The following is a 27,269-nucleotide window of genomic DNA, read 5'->3' as shown; positions in this document are numbered from 1 at the left end:
CTCGGAGTATTGCCACACACTGACTCACCGAACACCACGGGAATGTTAATGGCTGGACGGGAGAAAAGGGTCATCCGTTTGGAGGCACTCGGTTGATGATTTCTGCTATTGTTGCTCAGTACGTACTGAGCAAACTCTCCTCGTTCTTCGTGAGCCAGCATAACAGGAGGCAGGTACGGTGGCTCCCGTAGGACACGTAAGGCAAGTCAAAATGAACACACAACGATAATTCACCAGGGCTACATAGTGAACATAACAAACATGACTGTTTACTATGGATACTCGTGACAGTTAAATAGGTGTATGCTGCACAGTGTCTGTGAATTGAAGCTCTCGACTCTCTCGTTTTTACGCAGTTACCTGTGTTTCCGGCCTTACATGTTCTTCTCTCCGTGTGTAGCCATGCCGGTGTGGTCAATCAGGAAATCCGTGCCACCTTTTTAACCTTCTTAGACTTTCAACACGTGATGAAGAAAGAAAATCATAAAGTGTTAGAAGTAGACAGCATGGGAAGAGAATGGGAGCATTTCAATAGCTCAAAAAAGATGTTCCCACCACAAAAAAGATGTTCCCACCACAGTTATCCCCTGTCGGCACAGAAGGCTAATAATCTCACTACAGATCTGGAGATTGCAGGTTCAATCCCAACTATCCTTTCACCATGTCCGCCCCCCCCCCCCCCGAAAAAAAAAATGCAAATGAGGCTTAGATACAGTATACTCTACTAAAAGAGAGGATGTCTTCATTTTGTCCAGATTTATTATTCCAGTCGAATGCAGAATTTAGACCAATGTAAAAAAATTAAACATTGTATAGAAATTGACTGTTCAACTTTGAAAAACACACCTGATATAATTCATACTTGTTGGCTTTTGATAAGGTCCCCCTTGGCTTATTTTTCATGATCTGATCCTAGATCAGCACTCATAGTCTTGGATACCTTGTAAATATGGACCCAGAAGTAAGCAGCATATAAAGAGGATGGGTGAGGTGACGGTGAATAACTCAGTTACCAGTAGTTCCCTGGGTTGGTTATGTCTAAGAAGGCTAAAAAGGAAGCATGGAATTCCTGATGGACCGTATTGCCATGGCTATATACACAACTGGCCTCTGGCGGCGCAGAGGATAAAAGACCTGGCTTGGGAGCCAATCATTACAGGTTTAAAACCCAGATTGTGAACATAAAGTGGAAAAGAAAATACAGTTGTGTTTGTGTAATTAAATTCTGTACAAATGTCTTAATAATGAAATGAAAATGCCATGTCTCTATATCACCTACGTCTGTGGTGGTTGGTAAAGATGTTGTGCACAACATTTTAGTGAATGTTAGGAGAACATTCTGAGGATATTTCAGTAAAAAAAAAAAATGTTTTAATGTATATAAAGATTTGGTTATCAAAAACATTCACTGAATATTTTTGGGATGTTATCGTAATACTGCTAGTTAAATCCCTAACTAGAACTTAAAAGGGAATCTTAGCTAATGTTCTGTCAATGTTCCCAGTTTGCTGAGTAGTGTCTGGTGATATTGTTAGCTAACAGAGGTTAGAAATCAGAAATACTGAAATACGTCAGAAATAGGTCAGAAATACTTCTAAATGTCACCATTGTGTGCTGTTTTTTTGTTGTCCTTCCTGGTTTGGACCTGTATCTGTATTACATGTTTAACTCACCTGCTCATCAAACATCTCATTCCAAAATCATGGGCATTAATTTGTTGTTGGTCCTCCCTTTGCTGCTATAACAGCCTCCACTCTTCTGGGACGGATTTCCACTAGATGTTGGAACATGGCTGCAGGGACTTGCTTCCATTCAGCCACGAGCATTAGGTGTTCGATAGGGTTGAGGTCAGGGCACTGTGCAGGCCAGTCAATTTCTTTCACACCAATCTCTAAAAAAATATTTCTGTATGGACTTTGCTTTGTGCACGGGGGCATTGTCATGCTGAAATAGCAAAGGGCCTTCCCCAAACTGTTGCCACAAAGTTGGAAGCACAGAATCATCTATAATGCGTGAGCACATATATCTCTTCACTGGAACTAAGGGGCTTAGCCCGAACCATGAAAAACAGCCCCAGACCATTATTCCTCCTCCACCAAACTTTACAATTGGCACTATGCATTGAGGCAGGTAGCGTCCTCAGATTCGTCCATCGGATTGCCAGATGGTGAAGCGTGAATCATCACCAGAGAACACATTTCCACTGCTCCAGAGTCCAATGGCGGTGAGCTTTACACCACTCCAGCCAACACTTGGCATTGCACATGGTGATCTTAGGATTGTGTGCTGCTGCTCAGCTATGGAAGCCCATTTCATGAAGCCCCTGACAAACAGTTCTTGTGCTGACTTTGCTTCCAGAGGCAGTTTGGAACTCAGTAGTGAGTGTTTACACGCTATGCGCTTCAGCACTTAGCGGTTCTGTTCTGTGAGCTTGTGTGACCTATAACTTTGAGTCGTTGTTGCTCCTAGACATTTCCACTTCACAATAACAGGACTTACATTTTTTTAATTTAACCTTTATTTAACTAGGCAAGTCAGTTAAGAACAAATTCTTATGTACAATGACGACCTACCCCGGACGACGCGAGGCCAATTGTGCGCTGCCCTATGGGACTCTCAATCATGGCCGGATATGATACAGCCTAGATTCAAACCAGGGACTGTAGTGACAGCTCCTGCACTGAGATGCAGTGCCTTAGACCACTGCGCCACTCGGGAACAGCTATTGAACTGGAGCAGCTCTAGCAGGGCAGAAATTTGAGGAACTCACTTGTTGGAAATGTGGCATCCTATGATGGTGCCACGTTGAAAGTCACCGAGCTCTTCAGTAAGGCCATTCTACTGTCAATGTTTGTCTATGAAGATTGCATGGCTGTGTGCTCGATTTTACATACCTGTCAGCAATGGGTGTTGCTGAAATAGAAGAATCCACTCATTTGAAAGGGTGTTCACATACTTTTGTAGATACAATTTATAATGTAACTGCTGGCTCTAGGAGTTGGCTTTAATTTGGGATTCATTCAGAATAGTGCAACGGACCCTGACCTAGCATTTTCTGGAGTGTGCTGCTAATATTTAGCTAACACGATTATATTATCACTGCGACCACTGAGTGCGTTCCATTTCCCCCCACTGTGGGACAGTGTTGCTCTCTGAACCTGAGGGAGACAGCCACTCCCGCTAATCAGGCTAATCAGGGAAGCTACACGAACACTCAGTATGCTAACACTTTGCTTTATTAAAGTCGAGAAGTGATATGACGGCTTGGAACTGGGAGAATGACTCACTCTGTGCATCCCACCAAAGCATTTCCCTCGCTCCTGGCACTCGAACACAGCAAACACTTCTGTATTCTCTCAAGTGACTTGGTTTGTTTACCCTTTATGTGTTTGTGCGAGGCTGTAGGCTGATGATAGCTAGCACGGAGCATGTTTTTTCGATACTCCTCAGTTCCTCCACAGCACCTTGTAAATTAGGAAGGGAGGTTTACTTGAGGGGATCCATCTTAATGGTTAACCACCCTGGCCGGGCTTTAAGTGACAACAAACAATGTTGTGAACCTTGCCCTACAGAGGGGATGTTTTTGTTTTCTGGTAGGTTAGCTTAACTTAGCATCTCTGGATCAGCAGTATGGCTCGATAATACTACAGAACTGTTTGCGCCTGAGGCTATTACATAGCCAGCCAACCAGCTTTACTGTACTGTACAGTAGGTGCTGTGCTTAGCTTAGTCACTGCAGTAGTCTCCCAGATGGCTGCAGGCCAGAGGAATGCAGAGCTGGATGGGAAATGGATTTGCATGTATGCAGGCATCGTCATGACTCACGAGTCACGTCACACAATTCGCTCTACTTTACTGTCATTTAAATCTATAGCTCTCTTATTTATTTATTTATTTACCATCATCGGGAAAACAAAAAGCCTGCACATCAGATAGTACACTGAGGCAAACATGGGTTGAGTTTTGCTTCTATCCTATTCCTTCCTTAATTTGTCTGTCTTTGTTTTTCCTTGAATACTCCCAGCATCTATTTTGGTGGGCCTGCACTTATCTTGTTTGTTTGTTTAGTGGTTATTGGTCAAACACACAGAGAAAGGAGTCTCAGGCTAAAACATTCTCACATGGGCTATGAAGCCTCTTCTTGCTCAGTGCATAGTGTGCTTGTGGAACTATGTGTATGTTTCTTTCTGTCTCTATCTTCTCCGACACAGGAAAGAGCTGTACTTTTCAATTCAATTAAAACGGAGCGCTGAGGATGACAAAGCCGTGGGGCGGAGGGAAAGGGAGAGACACTGCTGGGTGCAAATTACATTCAGCTGCTACAGATTGGATTTTAAGGGGTGGTGCAGAGGGGGGGGATGAGGGACATTAACTAGGCCAGTGCATGGAGGAATCAGTGGCTTCGTTGTTGTTTTTAGTGCGAGTGGCAACTCAAGCGCGGCAGAAAGCAGACCAACCAAAGCAGCGTATTCCACTTTGGCGCTGCAGCTGAAATTTGATAGCAGGCTAGTTGTGGAACAGTGCCCTGGAACCATGAACCGGTCAGGCGGTCACTTACAAGGTACTCCCATCCAACTGTCCTCCACGCGAAGGCCATTTTTTCTTCTACTGACCTGTAACTGATTGAACGCACCACAGCAAATCCACTTTCACAGAGGACTACACATCACAAACCCTGTTATAGTATACCCAATGGTTACCCATGCTCTGGGACACTGCACACACACATTACATCTCCTATGTACATTTCAAATCCACCAAAGCTCTACAATGAAACGCCAGTTAGTTACTGCAGCTGCAGAGCTGGTGCCTTTTATCTGGCTTGTTCACTGGGCAGGATGCTCCTCCGGTCTCTCTAGCGTTTGGATGGAGTTCAAGGCACTCTCTCTCTCTGATTCTTGGCTGAGGGAGAGGGCGTTTAAGCACCTTGGACAGCGCTCAGTTTCTGCTGCCGCTGGCCTTGGTTCATTCAGCACCACGGACAGCAGCAGAGACAGCCCAGACATGGAGAGGAACTGAGTGACAGAGAGTCAAAGAAAAAACAGTGTGAGGGAAGGAGAGAAAGGCAAGGAAGGAGATATAGAAATGGATTGAGGGAAGGAGGGGGAGAGAGAGAGTTTGGGAGAGGAAGGAATATAGAAAAGGGGAGTGAAGGAAGGAGAGAAAGAGATAAAGGCAGTAAGGGAAAGAGAGAGGGAATGCACATTTCAAGATCTTATCCTTCAAGATCCAATTTTATCATACATTGATTACTTAATCCAAGCTCTAAACTCCATAAGAAGATTTCTATACGTTCCATTGTCCTTTAATATTATATATATATATATATATATATAGAGAGAGAATGGTCATAATAGGTCTAGTAATCAGGGAACAGTGTAATTAAGTAACTATAGAGATTTTGGTTAAATCGGAGAAGGCAATGCTGCCGTTTTACCTTTGATAAAGGCTCTTTATTTCAGCGTAAAATAGCTGTCATCAAGAGAATAATTAAAAGCTAATGTGTTTTTGAAGGTTTCATCAATGAGAAGCCATGCCTAACAAAGATGCACTGTCTCCTGCTATTCCTAATAGATCTATTAATAACACCATGAATGGTCATGAAAAACAAGTCTGAATGATATTAATGGTGTGTATAAATGAATCATAAAGAGACCTGTAAGGACCGCCGCCAGGGTTGAGAAGCAGGTACGGGGAGTCAAACATTTAATTGGGAACAGACATGAAACCAGACAGGACCAGCGTCAGCACATGGGTATATAAGGACATAGGACAATCATTGCAGAAGCAGGGAACAGTGCTGGGAACCAGAAAGATATAGGGAAGGTAATGACAGAGATGATTGAGTCCAGGTGAGTCCAATAATCGCTGATGCTCGTGACGGGGGAAGGCAGGTGTGCGTAATGATGGGGAGCCTGGTGTCCTCGAGTGCCAGGGGGGAAGTGCGGGAGCAGGTGTGACAGTACACCACCGCCCCCCTCTAGGGGCATCACCCGGCGTTCCACGTGGGCGAGCCCTACGGGCGGGCTGAGGCACGGGCTCTGAACAAGCCGGCTGGGCGTGAAACCCTGACGAACAGGCAGAGGCGTGAGCGCCTGGCGAGCTGGCGGAGGCATAGCAGTCTGAGGAGCTGGCTGGGCGTAAAAACTTGACGATCCGGCTGAGGCCTGAAGTGGGATGGGCGCCTTCTGAGCCAACCGGGGCAAGAAACCTCAAGCCAGCTAGGGCATGACAGCCCGACGAGCCAGCTTAGGCAACCCCGGTTCCATCGCTGTCGGGCCACGGACCCGACGTCACCACCAACCAGCACCCTCGAGTGCCAGGGGGGAAGTGCGGGAGCAGGCGTGACAGAAACACACATAGAAGTTATCATGTCATTATGATGTCAGTACCTGATTTACCATATAATTCCTTGGAATAAATACCCAGTAAATGGCATTAATGTATAATAGAGTGTAACCAATCAAGTGATGTTATCAGTAAGCCCATGGGCACTAACATAATATACCTTTCTCCTCTCCTCTCCTCTCCTCTCCTCTCCTCTCCTCCTCCTCTCACTATTTCTGTCTGCAGCGCTTCAGCTTTGTGTCTTTGCCTACGGACGTGCTGGAGATCGAGGTGAAGGACAAGTTTGCTAAGAGCCGGCCCATCATCAAACGTTTCCTGGGCAAGCTGTCCATGCCGGTGCAGAGGCTACTGGAGAAACACGCCATCGGGTAGGTCACCTGACCTGACCACAGCCACTTCCACACACTCAGGCCTACTGGGCCATTAGCGATCAGACCCTGCTAGGGATCCATGTCCCCTGTGTGGACAGCCTTATGTCAGTTTGCATGTTGGTTGTATGGAATGGTATGTATATACTGTATAGTACCAGTCAAACGTTTGGACACACCAACTCATTCAAGAGTTTAGAAAAAAAAACTATTTTCTGCATTGTAGAATAATAATGAAGACATCAAAACTATGAAATAACACATATGGAATCATGGAGTAACCAAAAAAAGTGTTAAACAAATCAAAATATATTTAATATTTCCGTTTCCTCAAAGTAGCCACCCTTTGCCTTGATGACAGCTTTGCACGCTCTTGGCATTCTCTCAACCAGATTCATGAGGAATGCTTTTCCAACAGTCTTGAAGGAGTTCCCACATATGCTGAGCACTTGTTGGCTGTTTTTCCTTCATTCCGGGGCCAGGGTAGGCCCGGGACGGCGACGTCTGTTGGCCATGTTGATATTGAGGAACGACCGGGTTCCACTACAAATCCCAGACAAGACCCTGGTGGCTGAAGGAATCTCTGTCTCCCAGATGGAACTCTGAGGTCCGACTCATCCCAAACCATCTCAATTGGGTTGAGGTCGGGTGATTGTGGAGGCCAGGTCATCTGACACAGCTATTCATCACTCTCCTTCTTGGTCAAATAGCCCTTACACAGCCTGGAGGTATGTTTTGGGTCACTGTCCTGTCGAAAAAAAAATGATAGTCCCACTAAGCACAAACCAGATGGGATGGTGTATGGTTGCAGAATGCTTTGGTAGCCATGCTGGTAATGTGTGCCTTGAATTCTATATAAATCACTGACAGTGTCACCAGCAAAGCCCCCCCCCCCACACCATTACACCTCCTCCTCCATTCTTCACAGTGGGAATCACACATGCGGAGATCATCTGTTCACCTACACTGCATCTCACAAAGACACAGCGGTTAGAACCAAAAATCTCAAATTTAGACTCATCAGACCAAAGGACAGATTTCCACCGGTCTAATGTCCATTGCTCGTGTTTCTTAGCCCAAGCAAGTTTCTTCTTATTATTGGTTTCTTTTGCAACAATTCCACCATGAAGGCCTGATTCACGCAGTCTCCACTGAACAGTTGATGTTTGAGATGTGTCTGTTACTTGAACTCTGTGAAGCATTTATTTGGGCTGCAATCTGAGGTACAGTTAACTCTAATGAACTTATACTCTGCAGCAGAAGTAAATCTGGGTCTACCTTTTCTGTGGTAGTCCTCATGAGAGCCAGTTTCATCATAGCACTTGATGGTTTTTGCGACATCACTTGAAGAAACTGTCAAAGTTCTTGAAATGTTTCGTATTGACTGACCTTCATGGCTTAAAGTAATGATGGACTGTCGTTTCTCTTTGTTTATTTAAGCTGTTCTTGCTATAATATGGACTTGGTCTTTTACCAAATAGAGCTATCTTCTGTATACCACCCCTACCTTGTCCCAACACAACTGATTGGCTCAAGCACATTAAGAAGGAAAGAAATTCCACAAATGAATTTTTAACAAGGCACACCTGTTAATAATTGAAATGCCTTCCAGGTGACTACCCCATGAAGCTGGTTGAGAGAATGCCAAAGTGTGCGAAGCTGTCATCAAGAAGAATTTGTTTAACACTTTTATGGTTACTACATGATTCCATATTTGTTATTTCATAGTTTTGAGGTCTTCACTATTATTCTACAATGTAGAAAATAGTACAAATCTTGACTGGTATTGTATGTCTGGTCCTTTTAAATGTCTCTTTCTACTTTTCTTGCGTTTTCTCTAACTTTTGTATTATCTCCCCTTTTATCTCTCTTTCCTCATGTCTTGTTTTGCTCTCACTCACACACTCACTCATTCACTCACTCATTCACTCACTCACTCACTCATTCACTCACTCACTCACTCACTCACTCACTCACTCACTCACTCATAGGGACCGTGTGGTGAGCTACTCTCTTGGCCGCAGGCTGCCGACGGATCATGTTAGTGGACAGCTGCAGTTCAGATTTGAGATGATGTCCTCAATTCACCCAGGTCACAAGCACTTCCTTCTTTGAACCCTTACCTTCTTTTACTTCAGGCCCGAGATCACATTTATGTCCCTTTTGACTCAATTATCAAATTGAAATAACCACGATAAGACCCAGTCATTTTTTATGTCCCACATGATATAGTCAAGAACATTGATCACAGTGGAGATTAATGTGAACAATATTACTGTTGATTCATTCCATGTACTATTATTGTCCTGATTAAAAGTCCAACACATTTGTGTTAGAAATCCCTGTACTATGACTTATTGTTCTCTCTCATTTCAGATGACGAGGACATCTCCCTCGTCATGGAGTGCCCTGTGGTCCCTGACCCTGACCAGTTGGAGGTAAACCAGGTGGACCCAGTCGCCCCAGCAGAGATCCCTGCCGAAGACACATTGAGCATGGGGCCCGACACACCTGAACTCCCCCTGGATGGAGCCCCAGACTTGGAGGACCCGGAGCCCTCCACCACTCTCGCTTATGTCTCCCTCACAGAGGAGGCCCATCCTGGGGACGATGTCATGGAGGAGGAGGGTGTGGAGGAACAGGTCACCCTGGTTGAGATGGAGGAGCGTACAATTAGGGAGGTGCAGGTATCTTCTTCAGAGCCACAGACTGGGATAGAAGAGCAGGTTTCAGCTGAACAATTGGTGGAGGAGAGAGAGGAGGAGGAGACTGAAGCCCAGGAGGTTCAAGCCCTGTCTGAGGAGGGGGAGGCCCAGGTGCAGCCTAAACCTGAGGGTGTGGAGATGGAGTTGGACAGTGAGGAACCTACCACTGCTGTGGAGGAGCCGTTGGAAGGAGCCACGGGGCCTGTGCCGTCTGAGGAGCTAGTGGAGGTAGTGAAGGAGGAGGGACAGCAGGTGGTGGTGGAAGCCAAACCGAGGAGGGTTGACTGTTGCTGCCCAGCCCGCGCCTCCCCTCCAATGCGGAGCGCCCTGCGGCGCAAGAACAGGCCCTGCTCGCTGCCCATCTCGGAGCTGGAGACAGTGATCGCCTCATCGTGTGGCGATCCCGAGACACCACGCACCCACTACATCCGCATCCACCACCTCCTCCACAGCCTGCCTTCAGCACACCAACGGCAGGGCAGCGGGGAGGAGGAAGAGGGGGAGGAGGAGGGAGGGTCTTCTACCGAGGAGCCGACTATCAAACCCACCTCCAAGGACGGGGAGGAAGGGGAAGGGGAGGAGGAGGAGGGAGACGCGTCCCAATCCCTGGCGTCCCCCTCCCAGGTGCGTGAGTGCACAGCCCCCTGCTGTCGTAGTAGGACTCTCCCCCGCAGTCTGTCCATCGAGCGCCTGTCAGAACTCAACCAGCTCCTGGATGGAGGGGAGAGGGGAGGGAGGACGCTGCACCCACGCCTGGAGAACGAAGAGGCGGAAGTGGGCGGAAGCGGCCGGGGAGTGAGGGGGAGCGAGTGTGAGTTGTGCGACAACTCCTGCTACAGCACGTCTTGTTACAGCACCAGTTGTTACAGCACCTCCTGCTACAGCAACTCTGGCTACGAGGGGCGCAACCGCCCCTGCAGCCACACACGGCTGTCGTCGGTGGACAGCACACGCCTCTCAGAGAGCACCGTCTTCTCCTCGCAGGACGAAGAGGAGGAAGAGGAGGAGAACAGCGCCTTTGAGTCGGTGCCTGACTCCATCCAGAGCCCCGACACTAGGGAGCCTAGCGGCGATGGGACGACAGCAGAATGGAGAGAGGAGACGGAGGAGGGGACGAGAGGGGAGAGCGGGGAGTCGCCGGTGGCCGGGCCTAGCGATAGGACAGTAGGAGGTGAGATGCTCTTCATAGTCACTTGCTAACTGATACACTTGGTAAATGTGTGTTTACCCTGTTCAAAACCTGAGACCAGGTCAACCTTAGCAAACGTGATAAAAACATACCCAAAATAACAAATGAAAATGACACTCTTAACCTCTCCATTCAAAAGGTGCCATTTCTATTTTTGCATGACTACTCTACATTCTTGCCTTGTGATGATTACACTGTACAACAACTGCACAGCATCGCAGCCCACCACAATAATTATAGCTTACTATACACAGAACCTTATTTTAAGGCCTCCTCCTCACCTCACCATAGTCTATTGATAGAGGGAGCACAGGAGAGGTCTGTTATCGAGTCCATAGCCTCCTCTGTGACAGGCCTGGCTGCCCATTAGTGTGTTGCACAGGGAGCCCTGTTGTTTCTTCCCCCACATTCAGGTGCATGAGCACTGTCAGTGTCGCTGTAATAATCTTCCCCCCAACCCCCACTGCCGTGAATCGAGTGAATGCAAACCGAACCATCACCCATGATTGTGATTATCATTGTTTTGCCCTTTAAAAGGGCAGTGCACCGTGGGTCGAGAAAGGAGGCCATGGGAAACACATACCCCGCTGTTGTGCGTTTTACCCCCAATTTCACAACAGTCTTTGTGTCTGTTGTGATGACACTTGTGTGTGTGTCTTCCCCACACACATACATCACACATCACACACACACATCAGGCCTCCTGGACAGGGGTCAAAGGTGACAGTGGCCTCAGAGGAGAGGGGTCAGCATGGGGTGGTAAGGTCACACAAACAATGCGGTCAAACTCATGGTAGCGCTTTGGCATTGGGTTTAGGTTCCTGGCTGCCATATGGCACCAGGCTTTTGTTTTTGGTCATAAGCTGCTTTGCTGCTGCCATGTTGTTTTCTTATCTATGTTCTTTGTTTCTATGTTTGTTTTTGATTTGGCTTTGACTGAAATGGTGGTCCAGCTACTGGTTGAGTTATTAGTTCAGCTACTGGTTCAGTTACTGGTTGAGTTATTAGCTCAGCTACTGGTTAAGTTACTGGTTCAGTTACTGGGTCAGTTACTGGGTCAGCTACTGATTCAGTTATTGGTTCAGTTGCTGGTTCAGCTACCGGTTCAGTTACCGGTCAAGTTACCGGTCAAGTTACCGGTTCAGCTACTGGTTCAGTTACCGGTCAAGTTACCGGTTCATCTACCGGTTCAGTTACCGGTCAAGTTACCGGTTCAACTACCGGTTCAGTTACCGGTCAAGTTACTGGTCAAGTTACCAGTTCAGCTACTGGTTCAGTTACTGGTCAAGTTACTGGTTCGGCTACTGGTTCAGTTACCGGTTCAGTTACCGGTCAAGTTACCAGTCAAGTCATTGGTTCAGCTACCGGTTCAGCTACCGGTCAAGTTACTTGTCAAGTTACTGATTCAGCTACTGGTTCAGTTACCGGTCAAGTTACCGGTCAAGTTACCGGTCCAGTTACCGGTTCAGGTGCCGGTCAAGTTACCGGTTCAGCTAACGGTCAAGTTACTTGTCAAGTTACCGGTTCAGTTACCGGTCAAGTTACCGGTTCAGCTACCGGTTCAGTTACCGGTTAAGTTACCGGTTCAGTTACCGGTTCAGTTACCTGTTCAGTTACTGGGTGAAAACACTGCTACACAAAGTGGATGCCCAACCGTTTGAGGCTGGGTTGTTTTGAAGTAAGGACAAAATGAGGGAATAGTGAGAGAATAAGGACCAAGGAAGATAATCAGTGCAGGTTACAGATTGCGTTTGAATTTGAAACAGTTCTGTTCAAGCGAGCCCACAATTCAGCTTAATTTACATTGTTCACTGTGACATTGCTGCTGCTAAGCAACATACCTTCAAGGGGTCGTTATGGCTGTTTTTAGGGTATACACTGAAAATGCATGGTCTTCTTTCAACTTGAACTCCTGTGTTCTCCAAAGCTTTACTACAATGTTCTGTTTTTTACATGTTGATTCTCATTAGACACGATACGCAATGTAGGTCACAAATCAGAGCTAAAAAATGAAGGCTCCATTTAATGGCTCGATCAGCACACGACGAGACTCCTGCCTGCGTTTTATACCTTTCTCCTTTCATCTCACGTACACTTCAAAGTCATTCTTCCTTAATTAGAATTGCTAATGAAAAATGTTCAGAACTTCTGTCACCTAGGTAACTGACTATTGTTATCATTGCTGGAGAAAATGGGTAATGTTGAGGGGGGGGGGCATGTGGCGGTTTTATATCTGTAATTTGTCTTGGCGGTTGTTTGACGTATTCTCTGCTCTCCCTCTCTCTGAGGGCTGACAGTACAGTACCTCTTTATGGACGGAGATACTGTACGGTAGGAGATAAATCCTACACAAACACAGACACACAGTACGCTCACCACACACCCTGCTGAATACTGAGAGAAGGGGTGGGTGGGTGGAAGGCCAAGCAGAACCAAGTCAGTCCCCACTGATCCACCACGCTAACAGTCACTCCTGTTCTAACCCGGCCAAGCAGAACCAAGTCAGTCCCCACTGATCCACCACGTTAACAGTCACTACTGTACTAACCCGGCCAAGCAGAACCAAGTCAGTCCCCACTGATCCACCACGCTAACAGTCACTCCTGTACTAACCCGGCCAAGCAGAACCAAGTCAGTCCCCACTGATCCACCACGCTCACAGTCACTACTGTACTAAACCGGCCAAGCAGAACCAAGTCAGTCCCCACTGATCCACCACGCTAACAGTCACTACTGTACTAACCCGGCCAAGCAGAACCAAGTCAGTCCCCACTGATCCACCACGCTAACAGTCACTACTGTACTAACCCGGCCAAGCAGAACCAAGTCAGTCCCCACTGATCCACCACGTTAACAGTCACTACTGTACTAACCCGGCCAAGCAGAACCAAGTCAGTCCCCACTGATCCACCACGCTAACAGTCACTACTGTACTAACCCGGCCAATCAAAACCAAGTCAGTCCCCACTGATCCACCACGTTAACAGTCACTACTGTACTAACCCGGCCAAGCAGAACCAAGTCAGTCCCCACTGATCCACCACGTTAACAGTCACTACTGTACTAACCCGGCCAAGCAGAACCAAGTCAGTCCCCACTGATCCACGCTCACAGTCACTACTGTTAACAGTCACTGATACTGTAGCAGAACCAAGTCAGTAACCCTGTACTAACCCGGCCAAGCAGAACCAAGTCAGTCCCCACTGATCCACCACGCTCACAGTCACTACTGTACTAACCCGGCCAAGCAGAACCAAGTCAGTCCCCACTGATCCACCACGTTAACAGTCACTACTGTACTAACCCGGCCAATCAGAACCAAGTCAGTCCCCACTGATCCACCACGTTAACAGTCACTACTGTACTAACCCAGCCAAGCAGAACCAAGTCAGTCCCCACTGATCCACCACGCTCACAGTCACTACTGTACTAACCCAGCCAAGCAGAACCAAGTCAGTCCCCACTGATCCACCACGCTCACAGTCACTACTGTACTAACCCAGCCAAGCAGAACCAAGTCAGTCCCCACTGATCCACCACGTTAACAGTCATTACTGTACTATCCCGGCCAAGCAGAACCAAGTCAGTCCCCACTGATCCACCACGCTAACAGTCACTCCTGTTAGTGTACAGCACTGGGAGCTTCCGCTGCCATTTACCTGCCATTCTAAATAGCAGCGCCCACTCTGTGCAATAACACACACACAGACACAGTACAATAGCTAGAGACACACGGAACAGTATCAGGGCCTTATAGAATCCCCGTTGCAGAGAATGAGGACAGAATCACGGAATCCAAAACATTAAAATGGAATTGAAGAATGTTCAAAAATGTAGTGAACTTAATATGAAATCAACTAGATCTTTTCAACATAATATAACATGCATTCATTTGCCCAAGTGAATCACAAGACAGGAGCAAAATGCGTATTTTTATGCAGTTTTCTGAAACGGCGCAGGAATGCAGCTGTCTTTGTGCATGTGGACGCGTATACACTCAGTGTAGCTGTTAGCGGTATGATGCTAATGACAACCTTCTTCTCGTAAAGATGGAAAGGCTTTCCCAAAAGCCTTCTCAATTAAATAGTGACTACAAAGTATCCTATGCCTACCTGGCAGAATGATAACATGATTATTTGCAGCAATCCAGTGGACATTTCTTTTGCAATCACATGAGCACTACAGTAACATTGCTTAACCAAACAGCGGTCTCTTCCTGGACCACTTGCATTAAAGAGTAACCCGTTAAAGGGTCTCCTGGTGTGGTTTAAACATAGTTGTGAACTTAGAACCTAAAATGTTGTTGTTTTTCTATTAAAAACATATGATTTTGAGGCCTCCCAAGTGGTGCAGTGGTCTCTAGCGACTCCAAGTGGTGCAGTGGTCTCTAGCGACTCCTGTGGCGGGCCGGGCGCATGCACGGTGACACGGTTGCCAGGTGTACGGTGTTTCCTCAGACACATTGGTGTGGCTGGCTTCCGGGTTAAGCGGGCATTGTTTCAAGAAGCATTGTGGGGGGGGGGGGATTTAGCACCACTAAATTGGGAAGAAAAAAGGGGTAAATAAAAATAAATAAAAATACAAAAAAAAATGTGTATGATTTTGAGAGTAAAATATTTAACCTGGAAAAACCAAAGGGAGATAAATCAATAAGGAATCAGGCCAGAAATAAAACAGACTTTATAGGGCCATACAGTAGCAGCCACACACACTGCACTTTCTGAACTGAAAAAAGTCACGCCCACACCACCCCCACAATGTGTTTCTCTATCTCAATCCCTCACTCACTCTCTTTCGCTCACTCTCTCTGGTCACTGTAAGGTGGTGTTTACTTTGTGGTCCCTCGAGGCTGGGTAGAGTGCCCTAGAAATACCATGCGCCATCATTAAGTTTCAGTGGCATCCATTCTGCACAGGTATTTACTTTTCTACCTCCTGATTTATTTAGCTGGGGTAACCCGGCGAAAGCAGGTCTCCAACCTGGCAACCAAATCTCTCAATAACACTGAAACTGCATTTTCTCCTCCAATTTCTCGTCCCATGGCATATATCCGATGTGAGCTGATATATGGGACACATGTCTACGTTCACCAACCTCCATTTCCCACCTCTGTTAGCTCACAGGTTCCGCTGTGTTTCTCCTCCCATGTCTATATAGGAGATAGTTACTTGCCATGCGGTCATCCTCCTGCTTTGCGACCTGACACCCACCATTACCCAACTGTTGATGAACCGTTGCCTCCAAGTAAGACTTCCAACATCATTCACCACCCTTACTCTTACCCCGGAGTCGTGTGTCTGTGTGTGCACGCGCCCGGGGGCTTTGATATGTGTGTCGCATTCATCGATGTGCATGTAGCCATTTCTCTTGACATCTCTCCAACGGCGAGGGACACACCACCCTTGTGGTGCCTATCCATCTCTCTGTCTATCAGTACATTCATCCATCCTTGATGTTTTCTGTATGACCATTCACGCCATGGTGATTTGATCATCTAGAACAGTCATTGCTGGTCACCCTGGTCCCACTGAAGTCATGAGACCTGGCGTGTTTTATGTCCAACGTTTTGCCAGATTGGGTTTCTAGGTGGTACTACAGTATATGCTACTATGTGGCATCCTGGGGTGCTGTACATCTAACCATCTCACACATCAGGCACCACAGCCCTCGCCACTACCGTTTCTATAGTGACAGGCCCTAGAGAGGCAGAGCGGGAGAGGCAGGCTATATTTATGTCAGCAGGGCGTCTGATACTAGTGGAGGCTGTTGGGTTCGCCTCACGCTAAGGTCTGTTGGACTACAAGTTCCATGAACCCTAGAGAAGAGATGAATGTGACTGGCTCTGGAAAATGTTGTTTATTGCTAACATAGATGGTTCCTTGTGAACTCTTCTGTAAGTTAAATTGCAGCAAAATGGAAAGTATTCACAATAGAAAAAAATATGATGAAATATTTCATTCTTCCTTTTTACATTGTTTTTCATTTTTTATTTTGTTTACTCAAGTTTCTCTTCCCCTGTGAGCAGAGAATTCATCCTGTTTTTCGGTTGGTCTTTCTCTGTGTTGATATTGGAAATTGGTGCAATGTCACACCAGCAGAAACCCTGCTGAGCTTTGGTTTTTACTATGAAATGGCTAAAAATAGCCTCCAAAAACCAAATCAGTGGAGAGTTACCGGGGAGAGATCTGACAGCCACAAATATAGTGCTGCTGCACCAAGAGGGACTCTATTCCAGCTCATTAGAATAAGCAGAGCAGGGATGGAGAGGAGCTGCTGCTAGGAGGTATATTTCTATCAGGAGATGTTGTTTATATGCTCACAGCTCACAGACACACTGTGTTAGTATTTAGGACACGTGAAAGTGTGCACACACACACACACACACACATTCTTCAAAACAGTATCAAACTACAGACTATCTCTGACAGTAACTGCCTCTCAATCGTGCATCTCCCAAAGCCCTCATATCTAACGTAAGCACCTTACAGCCTCAAGTAGACACATCCACATCCCCAAATAGGCTTGAATATTCAGCTCTACTCTGTAGTGCAGTGATAATAACCACATCTCTCCACTCTGACTCAAAGTAACTCCCTCCACAGTAATAATATCCTGTATGCATGTTTCTCTGTTTCTCTCCCTGTCTGCTTGCCACAGCACTGACTATACTACCCATGATTCTGCCAGTCTGAATACAGTAGTATACAACTGATGCAACATCGTCTCATGAGCGATACGTTCCATTTCAATACCTTTGCCTTGATTTTGGGGTGAGGATATTTTCTGCTGCTTCGACTAGCAGGCTGTACTGCTGTGCATTTAGTGGGTTATAATCCACTTCCTGGGTGGGTGGGAGGGTGTCAGATGAGATGATCTCTCTCTCCCTCACTCCATGCCATGTGTTGTGAAAGCCAGCAGGTTTCTAATCCCAGAGTGAATCCCATCACCATGATTCCCCACCCACTGCTGTGCCCCGCCCACTGCTGTGCCCCGCCCACTGCCGTGCCCCGCCCACTGCCGTGCCCCGCCCACTGCTGTGCCCCGCCCACTGCTGTGCCCCACCCACTGCTGTGCCCCACCCACTGCGGTGCCCCGCCCACTGCTGTGCCCCGCCCACTGCCGTGCCCCACCCACTGCTGTGCCCCGCCCACTGCCGTGCCCCGCCCACTGCCGTGCCCCGCCCACTGCCGTGCCCCGCCCACTGCCGTGCCCTGCTACAGAGAGACAGATGATGATTAAACAGAGGGAGGAGAAGGGAAAGACATTTGGCTGGGGTGAGGCCCAGCTTCGGAACAGAGAGAGAGGAAAGACAGGGAAAGGGAATGACAGAAAGGAGAAAGATGTACAGCAGGCTAAATGGATGTGTTGGGACGGAAGCTTTAAGTGGTTTTGGGAGATTACTTTACATGCTGGTCCTTGGCTACAACTGTAGACCTCATTAATGGCATCATAGCTAGTCATCAGCTCTGTCTCACAAACAACAGATGCCATTTAGAAGCACTTCCAAGTTTTAAACACAGGATCTCAATCATATTTTTAAGAAGTCAGGAAGGATCCCTTGTATTTTCACTTCATGGTTGCCAGTATGTGTCATCAGGCACGCTGGTGAAGTGTCACTTTGGCTCTCGGTCACCTTCACTATTAATATGTAAATCTGTGGGCAAGGGTCCTCTGTTGCTGTGGATGTACAATATGTATGTGTAATTCCTATAGGGACTGCCAAAGCTGACATGGTCTGCATTCCAAATGGAACCCTATTCCCTATATAGTGCACTACTTTTTTTTACCTGGGCCCATAGGACTCGTTAAAAGTAGTGCACTATATAGGGAATATGGTGCAATTTGGGACTTAGTTAATGACTTTAAGCTCATGTGTTTACCATTTACTGAGGGTCCATTCATGCAGGGATGTACTGTGCATGCACCTTTAGGCGTCCAACTCCTGTCTGATGTTAGCAACCTTTCTGAATGTCGTGGGGTGTGAAGCATATAGCTAGTTGCTTAATACAATATCGACCTCCGTGAGATTACTTTGATCCCAAAGCCAGCTGACCACAGCAGACAATAACCCCTTGTCAGCTTCAATCATCTCCCAAAGCAAACCTCCCATTCCATCCTTACTCCTCTTTCCTGTCTCCAGCTTCCCCTTTTGCTACTACTCGGTCTCTTAATCAAACCCCTTTCAACTTCCTTTCCCTTCAATTCCTCTCCTTTCTTTTTCTGTCATTCTTAATTGGGTGTCGTCTTACAATCACATCGCCCTCTATGTGTCCCCCTCCCTCTTGCTGTACTTGCTGTGTGTGTGCAGACTGGGAGGCGCGCATCGACAGCCACGGACGTGTCTTCTACGTGGACCATGTGAACCGCACCACCACCTGGCGGAGGCCCACGCACGCCGCCTCCAAGTGTAACGGCATCCAACGCTCCAGCTCCACCCAGCAGATGGAGCAGCTCAACAGGAGGTGAGGTTGGGAGAAGGAGGGGATGAGGTGAGAGGAGGAGGGAAGGGGGTTGAGAGAGGGTGGTACAGGAGGAGGGGGAGGGGTATATTGTGATGCGTCACTTTCTGGGTTGTGTGGGTGGTTTGTGGTGTTGTTTGGGGTTGAGAGAATAGAATGGAATAGAACTTAAATGTCCTTCCCTTTGGCATCACCGTACACATGCGCATTCATCATAATGCACATTGAAAAGCATCAGTCCAGCATACACAAGCACATGGAGGACATCGATACATTCACTCACAACTGGACGCTGCCCCAACTGCAATGTTAAAATAGGTAAATAAATAAGTGCCAAGACATTTCATGTTCTATTTAGTAATCCCAAGGCACAGGGAACAGATTAGTGTTTGTACACGTTCTTCCTGGCCATGGGCATCCTGAAGCACAGGAGAAGGGGGGATGAGGGGATGGAGAGAGGAGACGGTGGAGTGTAATAAAGAAAGGGGGATAGAAAAGAGGGGGGGATTGAATATCTCTTAGGCTGCCTTGCCTTAGTCATATGATGTGACGACCAGTTGGTTTCTCAATGATGTGCTCTGTAACTACTTTTCATGCGATATCCCCTCTGTGGTAAGCCGTCAGTTTACTCTTATGTTTGTGCAGTGCTACCATCTAGTGGACATGTCTGGGCATGCATCCTAAATTCCCATCTAAATTCCCATTTGACAATCGCTCTTTTTCATTCTCTGTTTTTCTATACCTCACACACACAATCCCCCCCCCCACACACACACACACACACAGATTTTAATCTGTAAAGATGCAATGAAGCCATCGTTTGGCTCCCAGTCGCTGAGGGCCCCCATGTCTTTAATGCTCCAGAGTGATTTGCCCACATTAGATTCAGAACACACACCTTCAGAAATAAACTAATTTCTGCTTCCACACGCTGACCTAATTTTATGCCACAAGGGACACCCACTGACCAATAAATGAAGAATAAGAGATGTGAAATGACCCAGTTATATCGCAAACGGACCTGGCAGTTCCACTGCTTTGGATTACAGCTTTAAGAATGGTGGATGCCGTCTTTGACCTGGGTTGCATCTTGAAAGTATACCGTTTAGTTTATCAATGACAAAAAGGTGCCAAGCTGCAGTACTGTATAGGTTCATTTCTACTTTTACTGCTCGAGTGTGTACAGTAGCAGATCAAGTCAACAGAGTTGACCGTGAAAGCGCCTCGACGCAATAAGGCGCCTCGTCGGTGCACTGACGTACAGTGATGTCACTCCCTGTTCCTTTCCAGGTACCAGAACATCCAGAGGACCATGGCGACGGAGGATGAGTGTGGTGGACGGAGGTTGGAGAGAAGTGTCAGCACGGAAACGGAAACAGACTCTCCACCACAGGCCATTGGTGTGTATCTCACTCCTCTACCTAAACCATCATGGAATATGCCATTTAGTTGACGCTTACAATAGTGTATGCATACCTTTTCGTATGAGTGGCTCCATTCAAATCAGACCCATGACCCATTGCAAGCGTCATGCTCGACCACCATGGCGTTAATATGGTATTAACTTGATCAATGTAATACATGCATATTGTACATATATTATTCAATATTTAGACACGCATTGCCTACTTTTGTGTGCAGAGCCAAGGAGAGAGGGCCCCTCATCCCCTGTCAGCAACCAGAAGATCACCCTGCTCCTCCAGTGCCCTGCCGTTAAGTTCATCACCCACCCTGAGTTCTTCACGGTCCTACACGCCAACTACGTAAGTGCTGTTCAAATAGGAATAGTCCGTTGATGGTTTAGGTCTTTGGATGTAATGTTTGACTGTCAGTTGAACTTTTATTTACCCTCTGGTTTGACTTTGATAACCTACCAGTGATTCATTTCCTTTCTGAATAAATCAAACTTTGCTACAGTGTGTAAACACTTGGTAAACTGGCGCTGGATTCCTACAGTATGTTGGTCTCTGTTGAAATACACAGTTCACCTCTGTCTCACCTCTGATCCTACCACTGACACAGCACATGTTAACACTGACCTTGTTGCCCTATCACAATAACCTATTCTGAGTTACAGTTCATATAAGTAAATAAGTCAATTGAAATACATTCATTAGGCCGTGATCTATGGATTTTACTACTGGGAATACAGATTTGCATCTGTTGGTCACAGATACCCTTAAAAAAAGGGAATTGACGTGGATTAGAAAACCAGTCCGTATCTAGTGTGACCACCATTTGCCAAATGCAGTGCAACACATCTCTTTTGCATAGAGTTGATGACTGTGGCTGTGTGAAGTTTCTGGATATTGGCAGGAACTGGAACACACTATCGGGCACGTTGATCCAGAGCATCCCAAACATGCTCAATGGTTGACATGTCTGGTGATTATGCAGGCCATAGAAGAACTAGTACATTTTCAGCTTCTTGGAATTGTGTACAGATCCTTGCATGGGGCTCTGAATTATAATACTGAAACATGGGTGATGGCTGCGAGTGAATGGCACGATAATGGGCCTCAGGATCTCGTCACGGTATCTCTGTGCATTCAAATTAGCATTGATAAAATGCAATTGTCTTCATTGTCCGTAGCTTATTTCAGCCCATACCATAACCCCACCATGGGGAACTCTGTTCACAACATTGACATCAGCAAACCACTCACCCACACAACGTCATACACGTCCGGTTGGACGTACTGCCAAATTCTCTAAAACAATGTTAGAGGCGGCTTATGGTAAAGAAATTAACATGAAATGCTCTGGCAACAGATCTGGTGGACATTCCAGCAGTCAGCATGCCAATTGCACGCTCACTCAAAAATTGAGACAAAACTGCACATTTTAGAGTGTCCTTTTATTGTCCCCAGCACAAGGTGCAGCTGTGTAATGATCATGACGTTTAATCAGCATCTTGATATGCCACACCTGTCAGGTGGATGGATTTTATTGGCTAAGGAGAAATGCTCACTAACAGGGTTGTAAACAAATTTGTGCAGCAAATTTGAGACAAATAAGCTTTTTGTGCGTTTGGAAAATTTCTGGAATCTTTTATTTCAGCTCATAAAACATGGGACCAACACTTTACGTTTATATTTTTGTTCAGTGGAGTTTACCCTGTTCACCATCTTCCCTCAGAGCACAGCATAGGACAGGACAGGTCATATCCCTGAGCACTTCAGGTCTATTTCCAGATAATATGACCCTGCTGTTGCCTTGGTAAACGGTGCTTATTACCACCAACAGTGACTTCAGGGTCCTGTCACGGTCATGACCTCATCAAACTAAGCCCAGCAGTTGCGGTTGGGTCTACACGGCGTTGTTCCATACCGATGGCCGATCTATTAATAGAGTCTGGTTATTGATCTATCGACCGTTGGGAGTCGGAGCTCGCTGCAACTTCCTGCCAAAGCAAGGGAAGCCGTTACAGAGGTGGGGACGTGACCTGTCAACTGACAGAGAGAGGCAGAGAGGGAGAAGCTCTTCCCCTGGGTTGAAAGGAGTTTATAGATAGTTGATCAGATGGAAAGGGCAAATAATGTGTATTACTACTAAATACACTCGATCTGATAACTTTGTTTGCGGATTCTGTGACATTCTATTTCAGTTCAGGGGGGTGTCTAAAAGCATACGTGTTTATGTAACAAAGCCTGGTATGTTTGCGTGGAGAGAGCGTTGGTTGCACTTCTGTGCACAATGACTCCAATAGCGTTCAGTAACATTGCAAGCCAGTAAATTGGGTCTTTTCCCCCCACTGTCACAGTATAACCACACCACGCCATGTCCTGCAATGTAATGTGTTCTCTGTGTGGCGATCCCAGGGTGCCTACCGGATATTCACCAACAGTACCTGTCTGAAGCACATGATCTTGAAGGTACGGCGGGACGCCCGCAACTTTGAGCGCTACCAGCACAACAGAGACCTGGTGATTTTCCTCAACAAGTTTGCCGACACACAACTAGAGCTGCCCCGAGGCTGGGAGATCAAAACAGACCCACAGGGCAAGGTAAAGGTCTGCTCACTTATCCGACATACGTCTATGCACTTATAGTTAGGTTGTAGTTAGTGTTGAGCGATGGAGCTTAGTCCTGAAATGATAAATGATGAAACTAAGAATTCCGAGAGATTCTGATTGTACCCCGATTCCATAATTGATGTCATTAAGAAGCTTGAGTTATCTGAAGTCAGGATTCCACCTATAATGTCGAGCCACAGTGGAAAGATACTTGAGCCATGGTGAAGTGTGATGAAACTTTAGGTACCATGGTTGTGGGTTTCCCCTGGATACTTCATCTCAAGTCCTGTTCATGTAAATCTCTGTTTGACATTGTTTTCCTCTTCTTTCCAGTCGTTTTTCGTGGACCACAACAGTCGGGCGACAACCTTCATTGACCCCAGGATCCCCTTACAGAACGGCCGTCTTCCCAACCATCTGACCCACAGGCAGCACCTGCAGAGACTGCGCAGCTACAGTGCTGGAGAGGTGAGAGAATCCTCTAGGAATGGAATTGAACGGTCTATTTGTCATTACCAATGGAGTCAATAGTAGACTCATCTAATGTCTTCTATGAGCTGACAATTGAAATTATGACGACGAGGATCACAGTGATGATGATCTTTGTGGTGTCTGTCCCAGGCGTCTGATGTGTCCCGGAGTCGAGTAGCTTCCCTGATTCACAGACCTGGGAACAGCCTGGTAGCCACCATACGTAGCCAGTACCACCCCGACTCCACACCGTTAGGTGCACCATGTAAGTGCTGCAGCAGAGTCAATATTGTTCAGCTGTGGCGGTAACTTTTACAGAACTTGGACCCTCGTGCTCAATCATAGTCACACATATTTTGTCTGTTTGTGTTTAGGCATTTAGCAGACTTTCATCCAAATGGTCTTGACGACACGCGTATTCAGTGTCGGTGATCTATGCAAGAGCCCAACCCTCCTACCAACTGATCCACCCCAAGTGTTTCTAGTGAGGGCCAAACCAGAAGCATACAGCTTGTCTCAACGGAGAGTCTCATTGCTGAGGACAATGATTGTGTGACTCTATCATGTCCCCTGAGACACTCCTTCTTTTTCTCTCTGTCCAAATTACCCTGAATGGTTCCTGAATCAGCCAGGCCACAGGCACGGCCCTAGCCACCACAGCTGGCGTGGCACCCAAAGACACGCTGGCTTGCCGTATGAATTTATATTCCTCCTCATTCCCCTCATGTAGGTCTATGGTTCCCTCTGATCCTCCCGCATCCGTAACGTCTCCACTGGTGCGGTTGAGCTGCACAGCGCTCGCTGTGATTACAAAGCCCAGAGTGCCACAGAATGCCTCTCCTCTCCTCAGTCATGTCAGGACTAGGACAGAGTGATGGGCGGTTTTAACCGGATAGCCGTCTTCCATCGGAAATGGGTTCAGTGGGGTAGTTGTGTTCACTTAGACATACAGTAAGTTATCCAGATATGTGTTGAGCAACGACAGCGTGACATTTTCTCTGAACATGTTCTCGTATGGAGGACAAGATGTGCGACCAGTCGTCTTGCCTGCACTCTGTCATCTGTTTGGTGGATTTTGAATAATTAGCCACACTATAAAGTTACTGTTATCTTTTGAAGTTATCCGGAACCACAGAGTGCTAACACAATTTGTGTGAATAGCAATAACCCAAAGGAAGTATCTCAGCACGATCCCTCATACTCTTGCACTGGTCCAAGGACTTAAATGCAGCTTGCTAATTCTGAACCTCATCATCAGCAAGCTGCATATAACACCCTGGACCAGAGCTAACTTCACCACGTCTTCTGTCTCCCCAGTTTCTCTGTCTGATGAGCGCCATTTGACAGAAAGATCACTTTGGTTTAACCATCATAGATAGAGATAGTGTTGCGCATCACTTTCCTGCCCTCTGTCCAGGTTAACCTTTATTGTCATGAATCTTGCCCTGGAGGCAGAACTTAACGTGGGCCAACTGCAAAGTAAAAATGGTCTATATCGTAAAAATATGATCAGGTTTCCAGCATTTAAGGTTAGGGTTAGCAGTGTGGTTAAGGCTAGGGTTAAGGTCAGGGTTAAGTTTCAAATCAGATTTTCTGACTTTGTGACTTTACCAGCTAGTGACCAGTCTGCAGAGCTGCCTCCAATACATGAGTCATCTCAATAAATGCCCCTCTGTCTCCCCCTCAACACAGCTTACAATGACAAGATAGTGGCGTTCCTTCGCCAGCCAAACATCTTTGAGATGCTTCAAGAGCGCCAGCCGAGCCTGGCCAGGAACCATGTACTAAGGTGATCCTCTATATATTATATATTTTGCAAGACTTATTGTTGCTTTATGAATTGTTTCATGAGTTTGTATTTTTACCTTTTTGTGTTTACGTTGTGAACAAATACGTTCGGTAATAACCTTTTATATCACGTTTTATGTACTATGACTTGGTTTATAAATTATTTGTGAACTATATATATTCCTTTTTTTTAAATATTTTATGAATGCCCTATAAAGCCTTTATGTTGTAGTTTGTAAGTGTGACTACAAGGGATCCAGTTTCCTGTGTAAGGGTGAAGTTCTTAATATTAACAGAGTCAGTGTAAACAGGCAGGCTCTCGTAATTGGAGGGCAATATAGTGAGTTTTTGTTTAAAGCCAGTCTCAGAATCCTCTTGTTGCCGATAGAACCTTAGAATTCTAAGGTCACAATTTGGCTGGATGTTTGACTGCCCTCACTCTGTCAACCAATCAGGGAGAAGATCCACTACATCAAGACGGAAGGTTCACAGGGGGTGGAGAAGCTGTCTTGTGATGCTGACCTGGTCATTCTACTGAGGTAGTCTTGTTTACCCTGTTGTTGTTGATACTAGATGGTTGCTTTGGCTGGTTCTGCGGGGCTCCGCTGGCCGGACGCTGGCTAGATTACAGTAAACCCAGAGCATCTTGTCCCACGGCTCATTCACTGTCTGTCTCACAGCCAATCCGATTACACCCTTCACATGGGCACACTGTATTACTTTAGGCCTATATACCCATGCCCAAAACCAGCAGCCAGCAGGCGTAATGTGATTGGTTTATAGTCCACAGACCAGCCAGCAGCCGTAATTTGATTGGTTTATAGTTCACAGACCCAGCCTGACAGAATTGGTATTTGTTAGTCTGTCTACCATGTTTGTGAGGAGAGCAAACCCTGTAATTTACATGATCGACAGACAGTTTCTGTATAGAATGCAGGGATAATTTCCTTCACGAAATGGAATGGAATAAAGACTTGATACTTTGTACTTTCTAGGTGTCCATAACATTTGGACCATTTTGAATTTGTAAACTATCCCTTTAACGCTCTCTCTCCCTCACTTTCCCTCTCTCTCTTTCCCTCTCTCCCTATCTCCCTCCCTCCCTGTCAATCTCTCTCCCCTGCAGCTTGTTTGAGGAGGAAATCATGTCCTATGTTCCACCCCACTCCTTTCACCCGGGGTACAGCTTCTCGCCCCGCTGCTCACCCGGATCCTCGCCACAAAACTCCCCAGGTGGGTCTTTCCTTACTTTTAACTTCACTGACCAGCCAATCAGCTCTCGTGTATGCTAACCAAGTACAGGGCTCTAGCCTCATGGGCCACCACCAATCCCTCCTAACTTAATACCCCAAACCATGTCTGAATAGGTATCATTTATTTAAGTGAGGCTAACCACTCGGACTGCACTAAGGACCTAAGCCAATCAGGATCTTTAGAACCACATGAAATCAAGTCATAACAAGTGCCACTTATGAATTAGTCCCATTAAGGGAAACAACCAGTCACCTCTTGAACAGTAGCTATTATGAAGCCCAAGCACCACTCAATGCAAACCACAATGAGTGATTTAAATGAGCAATTGTGTTGATGGTGTCAACATTCTATCCTCAGCCTTTACAAAGATAACATACCCATAATTACACTGGCTATGAAATATCAGTCAGACCATACTGTGGGCTCCTAGCGCCAGTTATGAATGAATAATTACACTGTGAAATAGAATCCATTATAAACTGATGTCAGGTGATTGGCTGACTGCCGTAGTATATCAGACCGTATACTACGTATACTACGGGTATGACAAAACATGTATTTTTACTGCTCTAATTACCTTGGTAACCATTTTAGAATAGCAATAAGGCACCTTGGGGGTTTGTGGTATCTAGGCACTCCGGTTTGCATCATGCATGAGAACAGCCCTTAGT

The 27,269-nt window shown here is 46.4% G+C and overlaps 1 protein-coding gene across 1 annotated transcript in view; it reads left to right on the top strand.

Annotated features, from left to right (window-relative positions):
• The window catches only part of LOC135518544 (E3 ubiquitin-protein ligase HECW1), a 65,756-nt gene that overhangs the window by 23,844 nt on the left and 14,643 nt on the right, over window positions 1–27,269 (top strand). The window contains exons 6-19 of the mRNA XM_064943714.1: window positions 6,574–6,716; window positions 8,708–8,808; window positions 9,093–10,592; window positions 15,432–15,434; window positions 15,768–15,854; window positions 18,919–19,072; window positions 20,360–20,469; window positions 20,711–20,832; window positions 22,891–23,076; window positions 23,419–23,553; window positions 23,707–23,821; window positions 25,249–25,345; window positions 25,800–25,883; window positions 26,471–26,577. Coding sequence (XP_064799786.1) covers window positions 6,574–6,716; window positions 8,708–8,808; window positions 9,093–10,592; window positions 15,432–15,434; window positions 15,768–15,854; window positions 18,919–19,072; window positions 20,360–20,469; window positions 20,711–20,832; window positions 22,891–23,076; window positions 23,419–23,553; window positions 23,707–23,821; window positions 25,249–25,345; window positions 25,800–25,883; window positions 26,471–26,577 — 2,944 coding nt within the window. The remainder of the gene's footprint in view (window positions 1–6,573; window positions 6,717–8,707; window positions 8,809–9,092; window positions 10,593–15,431; window positions 15,435–15,767; window positions 15,855–18,918; window positions 19,073–20,359; window positions 20,470–20,710; window positions 20,833–22,890; window positions 23,077–23,418; window positions 23,554–23,706; window positions 23,822–25,248; window positions 25,346–25,799; window positions 25,884–26,470; window positions 26,578–27,269) is intronic.

The sequence above is a fragment of the Oncorhynchus masou genome, chromosome 28 (genome assembly GCF_036934945.1).
Source record: "Oncorhynchus masou masou isolate Uvic2021 chromosome 28, UVic_Omas_1.1, whole genome shotgun sequence".
NCBI lineage: Eukaryota > Metazoa > Chordata > Actinopteri > Salmoniformes > Salmonidae > Oncorhynchus > Oncorhynchus masou.
This window is presented reverse-complemented; position numbering and strand designations above follow the sequence as displayed.